Raw genomic sequence first — 12546 nt, 5'->3', positions numbered from 1 at the left:
GCCTTCACTATTAATATTAAATCTTTATTTTGAATCTAGACCCAAAACTAGATGGTTTCAAATACCTTCAAAGATTTCATCACTAACCTTAATTCTCCATAATCTATATTTTTATTGACCAACTCATCTACATAAATGATACCATTAACAAACAGAATGTTCAAGCTAAAAAAAAAAGTATAAATTATGGTAGAATCATCTCTTTCCCTCAGCCCATGGATTCAATAGCAAATCCTACTGATTTTACCATAAGCCATCTATTATTACTGCAATCCTCATTGTCTAGTAAAGCATTCTCTCTTGCCTAGACATTTATACTCACTTTCCAGTAGGGTCTGTCTTCATTGTCCCTAGGCCCCTCCAATTTTTCTTTACAAAGCCGAGAGAAGCAGGAATCGACCCTCAATGGCTTTTATTTTGTACTTAATACCGCATTCAGCTCCTCCTATGACCAGAAAGATGCTTGCCTTCTTCTCCTAGCTCTGCCTGACTCCTTACACACTAAACTTGAGCCACAGTGACCTTCTTTTAATTACTAAAACACATGCCCTTATTAAATGGCTGGATCTTTTACTTTAAGTCTCAATTTAATCAATTCCTGAAAGGTTTTCTTTTTTGTTGTTTGTTTTTTTTTGTTTGCTTGGTTTTTTGTTTTTCTTTTTCTTTTCTTTTTTTTTGAGACGGAGTCTCGCTCTGTCGCCCAGGCTGGAGTGCAGTGGTGCGATCTAGGCTCACTGCAAGCTCCGCCTCCTGGGTTTACTTAAGCCATTCTCCTGCCTCAGCCTCCCAGCTAGCTGGGACTACAGGCACCCGCCACCATGCCTGGTTAATTTTTTGTATTTTTAGTAGAGGTGGGGTTTCACCATGTTAGCCAGGATGGTCTTGATCTCCTGACCTTGTGATCTGCCTGCCTCAGCCTCCCAAAGTGCTGGGATTACAGGAAAAAGAAGGTTTTCTTAATCATCATGTCTATGTATAACCTCTATCACCCATTTGCTCTGTTATTCTCTTTTCCAGCAAATTGTCAGTTCCTTGCATAGTTCTTATGTAACCTATGATGTAATTATTTGATTTCTCCACCAGTCTATAATCTCGCTGAGGTCAGGAAATAAGCTTATTTTATGTTAACCACCATATACCTGGCATATAGCATTAAAATATTTATTAAAAGACTGAATCAATCAAAATTTTATTGCATGTCTACCACATGGCAGACACTTTTGGATATAATTATGAGGCTTAATAATATACAGTAACTGCACTCAAGGAACAATCAACCTATTAGAGAACTGCCCCTGTTGAGGTTTGGGTTGATAATTATGGACCAGGTCAGGAAATTAAAAATTTTAAAACTCTACTCTCTTGAAGCTTGGTGGAGGATTCAGGCAAGCTCCAAGAGGGTCAACAATTTTTTATCATGCTTATTGGAATATTCCCAATACCTAAAATAGGCCTTGCACATGGCAGATGATGGGTCAGTATTTATAGCATGAGACATGCCCCATAGCTGAGAACCACTTTCCCAGTAAATCAACCATGTTACAAGTTAGTAAAACTATAAACATTTCTTAATATAACAAGATATGATATGGAATCCTAAGAAAGGCTTAACATATATGACAAATCTCTTATTTGAAACATTAAAACCTTGGATATGTTCATATCCATGTGTTTCTTCTTCATATAGGAAGCTTGGTGAAATGTCAAGATCTACAAAGTATAAAGAGGTTAAAAAAAGCAGATGGAAGACATCTGATTATTCTCCCCACTGCTTCACAAAGGAGTGGGGATAAGTAGAGGGTATCCTTCCTTTCTTAGGAAGTTGTATCGAAATCATCTAGGGCCTGCTCAAACTTGTTCACTTGACCCTTAATCCCCCAGAGAAAAGTGTTAACTTAGTGAGCTAACTTTCCTGCATCCAAACACCCAGATTTGCATGGCAACACCTACAGAATTTTACCACATTCACACACACAGTCATCACTATCATTAGGAAATATGGCCCTGAAATAGATTAAATATATTTGTATCCAAAAGGTGGACAACTTGCATGGCTAATTTAAAATAGCAGATAAACCAAAGGGATTTAACATTACTAGTGACATATAATAGTAAATACTGTGTTTTAAGTGTTCTCATTATGCTTAAATTATGATTGAGTTAAAATTAAAAATAACTTAAAAGTTCTAAGCCAGTTTCTCCTCCCAGTAACACTGACTTTTTCTAATGATTAGCTTTACCACCTTATCATTACTTGAGACTGGTTTATGGACTGTAAATAATTTTTTTAAATTTACCTAAATTTTATTAACATTTTAAAAGTCTCTGTTTCCTTTGGAAAAACTGTAATAATTTCCATCTTGCAATATAGTTGGAAAGAATATATGATACCCAATAATAATTGTTATTTTATTTCTTAAACACTGCTCTCATTATATCATTGCATTTAGCGTCTATTTCCTCTTGTTTTGAGTCCAAAATTCCTGACTCCCTCCCAAGATTGTTCGTGATCTACCTCTACATTATTTATATTCATTTGTTCTTCTTTCATTAAATATACATTTAACACTTAATATATGAGCTCTTTTCAATAAAAGAAAGCATGACATAAGAAATATAAGCTTCTCTTTAAAAGGGAATCCCATTTAAATTCAGGTGATACTCTGAAGCAAATTACTTGGACCTAAAAGTATTCCCTTAATTCAGAAACTATCATCTCGGTTCTGATACGGAAATGAAATTGACAACCAGGTAAAGGGAAGAGCACATCTGCTGAGCAGTCAACCAAGGCAAAGTTGACAAACAATTTTAAAGGACAGCATGATCTTTTCTCCACTATAGGGACACCTTTCACCCTAATCAATGCAAAAAGATAGAACTTTTTTGCTGTTAGCTTTCTTCTACAGTTTCTCTCCAGGACCCTATCTGACATTTCATCTAAGTCTCTATGTCTATGTAGGCCTCACGCCTGGTGAGCCGTAATTTTAGATGACCATGAGAAATCATAAAGCACGGCCAGCACAGGAGATAGTTATTTGAACATCGTTAGAGAAAAACTGAATATTCCTGGTCTTGAATTTCCATGAGGTAGCTTCATTACAGTATCATTGTTGGTTTCTCTTTCTGCTTCTTATTCTCATTTGATGATGAATTAGAGGAAAACGAAAGAGCCTGCTCAGGTCAGTATTTTGGGTCTAACAGACTACAACTGGGCAGTGGGTATGGAGGAGAGGGAAGACTTCAGTCTTCTGTTTGTCTTGCCTAAAGTTGTCTGCTTGACTCCAGGGGGAAAACCTGAAATTATCCAGTTGGAGAGTGATGAGGGTTGGGAATAAGACTAATTTAGAACAAGGTTTCTAAATCTCAGCATCGTTGACATTTTGGGCCAGATAATTAAAAATTCTATGCCGTGTAGGGCTGTCTGTTGCACTGTAGGATGCTGAGCAACATCCTAGGCCTCTCTCGATATTAGCAGTAGCATCCCCCTCCACCCCGCCCCACCCACCAGTGCTAACAATAAAAAAAGTCTACAGACATTGCCATATGTCCCTGGGAACTGACGTGGACATAAATTATCTTCAGTTGAGAACCACTGATTTAGAATAATGAAAACCTTGTGACTATACACTTAAGTATATGCAATTGTATGTGCAATTCAAGTCTCATCAATAATAAAACTATTTCATTCTTCATCTGTGTGGTTTCCATGTCTATCTTTCAGTTGGTCATGAAGTTGGGGAGGGAAGGGGAGGAGTGTTATTCTTACCTCTCCAAATCTCTTACCTGTATTAATTGCTTAAAATGCAACTAATATATTAAGTTTTAAAAAATTATTTTCTCTCCCATAGCTCCATTCTCTGATACTCTATTTACTTTAGAATAATTTGTATTTGAGACAGAGTCATAGTCTATTATCTAATTTTTTAATGGACTTGAGAACAAAAGTCCTCTTGACTGTTTTTTAAAACATAAAATGCATCACTTTGTTATTCCTTTGACACTGTGAAAATCGTACTTACTACTTACTGTCTAGTGAATATACTGTATCCACTCCTACACAGAAATCGTGTACATTTTCACGTGTCCTTCAAAAAACACAAACAAGGCAAACAAAAAAACAACAACAGGAAAAGAAATCTCTAAAAGCAGTTTAACTCCTAACTTCTTGATGAATTACATAACTAATAAACTTGTTGAATCTTTCAATTTTATAATGATAAAAACTAAGTCCTAGAAAGGGACATGATTTGTCTAACGTCACAAAGCCAACTAGTAGTATGACTAAAACTAAAGCCTTACCCTCCTAAGTCCCAATTTAATACTTTTATCACTTCCTGATTGGATAACTATGGTCACATCTCCATTTTCTGAAGTGTTATAGCATCTATGATATACTGCCTATAATATGGCTTAATAATAGCATGACTTTTATTGTTTAGGTTTTTTCCTTCTAATTTTCCCATGTATTTATTTTTTTCTCCTCTAATAGTTATAAGTTCTATGAGGACAAGAACCATATCAAAATCTCTACTGCATTACTCCAAAAGCCTTCTTATTAGGCACATTTGCAGGCCAAATAAGTCTGTACTGATGGTCTTCCAGATAGTAGAAAAAAAGCAGCCCAGGGACATAATGAATGACATAAGAATAACATCTCCATAGGAATTTTGAAATTTTAGATAACTTATGAAGTAAAATTTGGTATAGAGAAACTAAAATATGCTTGTCTGTTTGTGCATCTGTATGTGGCACTGTAAATAATGGATGACTTGTATACTCACTTCATCCTCTCAACAACCCTATTATTTTTCTCAATATGCCGATAAAGAGACAGAAGCAGGACAGAGAGTCCAAGAAGCATGCCAAAGTTAAACAACTAGCAAAAAGTTAATAGTCAAAAGGTTAATACGAAAAGTTCATAGTCAAGAGTTGAAAACATTCATATGATTCACAAATGATGATCCTCTATACACATCTATTGCCAAGGCTAGTAATTTGTTTTCCGTGTGTTGTTTGGTCTTCATAACAGAAATTAGTGCCAAGAACAAATAAAAATGTGTTTGAATTTCTGTACTCATTTTCCACTTCACAGAGATATGGTATAAGTGTAATTTTATAAATTGCTATCTCAATAGACCAAAATATAATTAACAGATATTAGCACAAACAAAATCATGTTTCATGAAACTAAGAATTTTTCTCCTTCACTATCATTGCTTGAAATCTAATCTTAAGCATGGGGGAAAGAGGTAAACTATAGATATCCAAGAAATTATATTAAATATCAAAAGTTGTGTGAGGGGGAGGGTGGGTTGAGAGATAGGGAAATAAAACAGCATAGGCTTAGGTAATAAATTTGCAAGATCAATATAATATATATTTTATATTGGCATGAGGTAACATATATAGAGTGCATCAAAATCTCGATTATCTTTTAGAAGTAGGTGGTTTACATATTATTATTTCTCCTCAGTTGTTCTCTGCCAATTTAAAAAGAAAGAACACAAGTTTCAGGATATTGACAAAATTTCTTCTGAATCTGATTGAGGTTCATAAAGGAGAAATGAAGATAAATTCAAAGAGACCATTAGTGGTTGCTGTGCAGCACTGTGCCAATAGTTGTATGCTTTGTATTAATAAATATATTACCTTCAGTCTTATAATGTTGAAAAAAATCACATTTGTTCAAAAGCTGTAACAACAAGAATCCACAGAGTTACCAGGCATAAATCATTCTATATCATCCTGTGAAGCAGAGTGATTCTAGAAAGAACTATTTCATCCTTCATAGGCAACATGAAAGCAGATGGGCAAAGTCCTGTGAGTTTTGATTATCCCCAGAACAAAATAAAAATTACAATTCATGTTTTAGTTCCATCTCACTATGGCTTTTTAAATTTATGATTCCCCTTTGACGACAATGGAAAACTACTTGATCAACCAAAAGAAACTTTTGCTTCATGCTTCCTTTATTTTAGCATTCTTGTACTTTAAATATGTAGATCAATAATTTAAATTTAATGCCATCATGCACATATTTTGGATGCAGGGCACAGTCATGGAAGTTCTCACACAGATTGCCAAAGGGTACCAACAAATAAGAGAAGTGAATTAAAAGGTCAAAAAGCTTTAAAAAGGAGTCACTACTCACAATGTTCATCAGGGTCAGGAGGTAGTTTTGGACGTGCTCTTTACCATGGAAACGGACCACAGAGTCATCCACTCCCAGCAGTACCTCGATGTTGTAATCGTCTTCTCCCGCGTGTCTGCGGCGTCTCATTGTTTCGTTCAGCTGCTGGTGGAGGTTGCCATAAACAGTACCTAGATCATCAAGGCCTTCTGGGTCCGACTCTAATAAGAAACAAAAGGAATCAGGAATTTCAGTTTCCCCAACAGGCCTTCCAATAACTTCTTAGAAAAAAAGAATCTTCTTAGGGGCCTATCAGTATTATTCATAATCACTGAGATGCTGCTTTTCAGTTTATTCCTTAAATAATATGCATATGCATACGATCAGACAGACCTGCTACAAACTGAACATAGAAGAGCAATGCTGAGGGTAAAATCATATTATTATACAGGGAGCAGTGCCATCATGGCAGACTGAATATTCTTTAAGGATAGAAGTGGTTCAGTTTTCCTCCCAGCAAAGAGCCAAGGCAGTGGGGGTACAGAATACAGGCTGGCAATGTAGTTATTAAATATATTGAGATTACAAATAAAAATAACTCCAGTATGTTTACAATGATTAAGTTACTATAACCATGGAGTATAGAATTTGTGTCACATAAGTCTCCCATTATTATTGTGTGGGAGTCTAAGTCTCTTTGTAGGTCACTCAGGACTTGCTTTATGAATCTGGGTGCTCCTGTATTGGGTGCATATATATTTAGGATAATTAGCTCTTCTTGTTGAATTGATCCCTTTACCATTATGTAATGGCCTTGTCTCTTTTGATCTTTGTTGGTTTAAAGTCTGTTTTATCAGAGACTAGGATTGCAACCCCTGCCTTTTTTTGTTTTCCATTTGCTTGGTAGATCGTCCCCCATCCTTTTATTTTGAGCCTATGTGTGTCTCTGCACATGAGATGGGTTTCCTGAATACAGCACACTGATGGGTCTTGAGTCTTTATCCAATTTGCCAGTCTGCATCTTTTAATTGGAGCATTTAGTCCATTTACATTTAAAGTTAATATTGTTATGTGAGAATTTGATCGCGTCATTATGATGTTAGTTGGTTATTTTGCTCGTTAGTTGATGCAGCTTCTTCCTAGCCTCGATGATCTTTACAATTTGGCATGATTTTGCAGTGGATGGTACCGGTTGTTCCTTTCCATGTTTAGTGCTTCCTTTATGAGCTCTTTTAGGGCAGGCCTGGTGATGACAAAATCTCTCAGCATTTGCTTGTCTGTAAAGTATTTTATTTCTCCTTAAGTTATGAAGCTTAGTTTGGCTGGATATGAAATTCTGGGTTGAAAATTCTTTTCTTTAACAATGTTGAATATTGGCCCCCACTCTCTTCTGTCTTGTAGAGTTTCTGCCGAGAAATTCACTTCAACAAGAAGAGCCAATGATCCTAAATATATATGCACCCAAAACAGGAGCACCCAGATCCATAAAGCAAGTCCTGAGTGACCTACAAAGAGACTTAGACTCCCACACAATAATAATGGGAGACTTCAACACCCCACTGTCAACATTAGACAGATCAATGAGACAGAAATTAACAAGGATATCCAGGAATTGAACTCAGCTCTGCACCAAGCGGACCTAATAGAGATCTACAGAACTCTCCACCCCAAATCAACAGAATATACATTTTTTCAGCACCACACCACACCTATTCAAAAATTGACCATGAAGTTGGAAGTAAAGCTCTCCTTAGCAAATGTAAAAGAACAGAAATTATAACAAACTGTCTCTCAGACCACAGTGCAATCAAACTAGAACTCAGGATTAAGAAACTCACTCAAAACCGCTCAACTACATGGAAACTGAACAACCTGCTCCTGAATGACTACTGGGTACATAACGAAATAAAGGCGGAAATAAAGATGTTCTTTGAAACCAACGAGAACAAAGACACAACATATCAGAATCTCTGGGACACACTTAAAGCTGTGTGTAGAGGGAAATTTATAGCGCTAAATGCCCACAAGAGAAAGCAGGAAAGATCCAAAATTGACACCCTAACATCACAATTAAAAGAACTAGAAAAGCAAGAGCAAACACATTCAAAAGCTAGCAGAAGGCAAGAAATAACTAAAATCGGAGCAGAACTGAAGGAAATAAAGACACAAAAAACCCTTCAAAAAATTAATGAATCCAGGAGCTGATTTTTTGAAAAGATCAACAAAATTGATAGACCGCTAGCCAGACTAATAAAGAAGAAAAGAGACGAACATCAAATAGATATAATAAAAAAATGATAAAGGGGATATCACCACCTATCCCACAGAAATACAAACTACCATCAGAGAATACTACAAACACCTCTATGCAAATAAACTAGAAAATCCAGAAGAAATGGATAAATTCCTCGACACATACACCCTCCCAAGACCAAACCAGGAAGAAGTTGAATCTCTGACTAGACCAATAACAGGCTCTGAAATTGTGGCAATAATCAATAGCTTACCAACCAAAAAGAGTCCACGACCAGACGGATTCACAGCCAAATTCAACCAGAGGTACAAGGAGGAACTGGTACCATTCCTTCTGAAACTATTCCAATCAATAGAAAAAGAGGGAATCCTCCATTACTCATTTTATGAGGCCAGCATCATCCTTATACCAAAGCCGGGCAGAGACACAACCAAAAAAGAGAATTTTAGACGAATATCCTTGATGAACATTGATGCAAAAGTCCTCAATAAAATACTGGCAAACCGAATCCAGCAACACATCAAAAAGCTTATCCCTTATGATCAAGTGGGTGCAAGGCTGGTTCAACATATGCAAATCAACAAATGTAATCCAGCATATAAACAGAACCAAAGACAAAAACCACATGATTATCTCAATAGATGCAGAAAAGGCCTTTGACAAAATTCAACAACCCTTCATGCTAAAAACTCTCAATAAATTAGGTATTGATGGGATGTATCTCAAAATAATAAGAGCTATCTATGACAAACCCACAGCCAATATCATACTGAATGGGCAAAAACTGGAAGCATTCCCGTTGAAAACTGGCACAAGACAGGGATGCCCTCTCTCACCACTCCTATTCAACATAGTGTTGGAAGTTCTGGCCAGGGCAATCAGGCAGGAGAAGGAAATAAAGGGCATCCAATTAGGGAAAGATGAAGTCAAATTGTCCCTGTTTACAGATGACATGATTGTATATCTAGAAAACCCCATCATCTCAGCCCCATATCTCCTTAAGCTGATAAGCAACTTCAGCAAAGTCTCAGGATAGAAAATCAATGTACAAAAATCACAAGCATTCTTATACACCAATAACAAACAGAGAGCCAAATCATGAGTGAACTCCCATTCACAACTGCTTCAAAGAGAATAAAATACCTAGGAATCCAACTTACAAGAGACGTGAAGGACCTCTTCAAGGAGAACTACAAACCACTGCTCAATGAAATAAAAGAGGATACAAACAAATGGAAGAACATTCCATGCTCATGGGTAGGAAGAATCAATACCGTGAAAATGGCCATACTGCCCAAGGTAATTTACAGATTCAATGCCATCCCCATCAAGCTACCAATGATTTTCTTCACAGAATTGGAAAAAACTACTTTAAAGTTCATATGGAACCAAAAAAGAGCCCACATCGCCAAGTCAATCCTAAGCCAAAAGAACAAAGCTGGAGGCATCACACTACCTGACTTCAAACTATACTACAAGGCTACAGTAACCAAAACAGGATGGTACTGGTACCAAAACAGAGATATAGATCAATGGAACAGAACAGAGCCCTCAGAAATAACGCCACATATCTACAACTATCTGATGTTTGACAAACCTGACAAAAACAAGCAATGGGGAAAGGATTCCCTATTTAATAAATGGTGCTGGGAAAACTGGCTAGCCATATGTAGAAAGCTGAAACTGGATCCCTTCCTTACACCTTACACAAAAATTAATTCAAAATGGATTAAAGACTTAAATGGTAGACCTAAAACCATAAAAACCCTAGAAGAAAACCTAGGCATTACCATTCAGGACATAAGCATGGGCAAGGACTTCATTTCTAAAACACCAAAAGCAATGGCAACAAAAGCCAAAATTGACAAATGGGATCTAATTAAACTAAAGAGCTTCTGCATAGCAAAAGAAACTACCATCAGAGTGAACAGGCAACCTACAAAATGGGAGAAAATTTTCACAACCTACTCATCTGACAAAGGGCTAATATCCAGAATCTACAATGAACTCAAACAAATTTACAAGAAAAAAACAAACAACCCCACCAAAAAGTGGGCGAAGGACATGAAAAGACACTTCCCAAAAGAAGACATTTATGCAGCCAAAAAACACATGAAAAAATGCTCATCACCACTGGCCATCAGAGAAATGCAAATCAAAACCACATGAGATACCATGTCACACCAGTTAGAATGGCGATCACTAAAAAGTCAGGAAACAAGAGGTGCTGGAGAGGATGTGGAGAAATAGGAACACTTTTACCCTGTTGGTGGGACTGTGAACTAGTTCAACCATTGTGGAAGTCAGTGTGGCAATTCCTCAGGGATCTACAACTAGCAATACCATTTGACCCAGCCATCCCATTACTGGGTATATACACAAAGGACTATAAATCATGCTGCTATAAAGACACATGCACACGTATGTTTATTGTGGCACTATTCACAATAGCAAAGACTTGGAACCAACCCAAATGTCCAACAATGATAGACTGGATTAAGAAAATGTGGCACATATACACCATGGAATACTATGCAGCCATAAAAAATGATGAGTTCATGTCCTTTGTAGGGACATGGATGAAACTGGAAATCATCATTCTCAGTAAACTATCGCAGGGACAAAAAACGAATCGCCGCATGTTCTCACTTATAGGTGGGAATTGAACAATGAGAACACATGGACACAGGAAGGGGAACATCACAGTCCGGGGACTGTTGTGGGGTGGTGGGAGAGGGGAGGTATAGCATTAAGAGATATACCTAATGCTAAATGACGAGTTAATGGGTGCAGCACACCAACATGGCACATGTATACATATGTAACAAACCTGCACATTGTGCACATGTACCGTAAAACTTGAAGTATAATAATAAAATTTAAAAAATAAAATAAAATAAAATAAACAAATAAAAAGGAATTTGTGTCACATAAATTTAAATTGCTCCTCTTTCCAGTAACCTTAATTTAAAAATTAAATTATAGCATGGCAACACAACAGCATCTAGTGATGTGATTATCAGTTACTATGTGTTGCTTTATTTCTTCTGAGTATGGTTTTCTAGTGAATGCTGCTAGCGAAGAAGTGGATATACAGGGTATATAATATATATGTGTGTGTGTGTGTGTGTGTGTGTGTGTGTATGTGTGTGTGTGTATGTGAATGTGTGTCTGGATAAGATAGTGTATAATATACAGGGTATATATTATATATATATGCCAATAAAATATACATATATGTGTATATGCAGGGATACACAGGAAAACTTCAGTGCTCCACATTTGCACTGGCCATCATTTGGATGGCAAGTCATTTCAGTTGCTATATATCTAAATCTGAAATATCAAAGTAGGAAGTCAGTCAGAAAATAAGTTATATTCAAAGAAAAATAAAAGTAAAAATAATTTCTTATTTAATGCAGTTCAAGAAACTTACATTTTTTTACTTTCCAAATGAACATTTCATACACACATACACACACATATACATACAACATACCTATATACATGGAAAGAAAGAAGAAGACAGACATCATCAGGTTTTAATTACCTAAGTTATCTCTTTTCAGATGACTATAATTTTTGAGAAAAAAACGTTTTAGCGAATTAAAAAATAAAATCTATCATTTGGATTAAAATTAGAGAGTATTCAAAACTGCTGGTACACAAAAACCAAAAATATATTCATCTCCATTTCAAGTATATAGAACCCGGAAAGGATTTTATTTTATAAGCTGCCTTGATGTCTAAAACAACCGTATATCTAAAAACAAGTTTGACAGAACCAGCTCTGACTCATGCTTTATATGATGGTTTTTTCATGCTGCACTGGGGCTTGTTAGCCATTTGAGTCAGCATCTGACATTAATAAATAGGTATTGTCATCTCCACCTTTGTGGCTTTAATAAAATTAAGACAGGAGAAAAATAGGTGTCTCTTGGCCGGTAAGGTTGATGACCAAGCCCTAGCCAAAAAGGATTAGAAGTAGTGAAAGTACAGATTCTACTCACACTTTTTCTACCTTTCAAAAATATATAGAAACACCAATACCCTCCCTTACAAGTAGGGGGACACGCTCTGAATGTGACTACTCAGGTTTAAAAGCTCTACTTTAATTCACTTTGACCTAAGCCCAAGTGCTAGCTCATTAGCTGGGAAAATT

At 36.4% G+C, this 12546-nt stretch overlaps 1 protein-coding gene across 1 annotated transcript in view; it reads right to left on the bottom strand.

Annotated features, from left to right (window-relative positions):
- ADAMTS3 (ADAM metallopeptidase with thrombospondin type 1 motif 3) overlaps positions 1-12546 on the bottom strand; it is a 284019-nt gene that overhangs the window by 51759 nt on the left and 219714 nt on the right. Inside the window, exon 5 of the mRNA XM_055297371.2 lies at positions 6152-6351. Coding sequence (XP_055153346.2) covers positions 6152-6351 — 200 coding nt within the window. The remainder of the gene's footprint in view (positions 1-6151; positions 6352-12546) is intronic.

The sequence above is a fragment of the Symphalangus syndactylus genome, chromosome 10 (assembly GCF_028878055.3).
Source record: "Symphalangus syndactylus isolate Jambi chromosome 10, NHGRI_mSymSyn1-v2.1_pri, whole genome shotgun sequence".
NCBI classification, from domain to species: Eukaryota; Metazoa; Chordata; class Mammalia; order Primates; family Hylobatidae; genus Symphalangus; species Symphalangus syndactylus.
The sequence above is the reverse complement of the archived record's forward strand: the minus strand, read 5'-3'. Positions and strand labels throughout refer to the sequence as shown.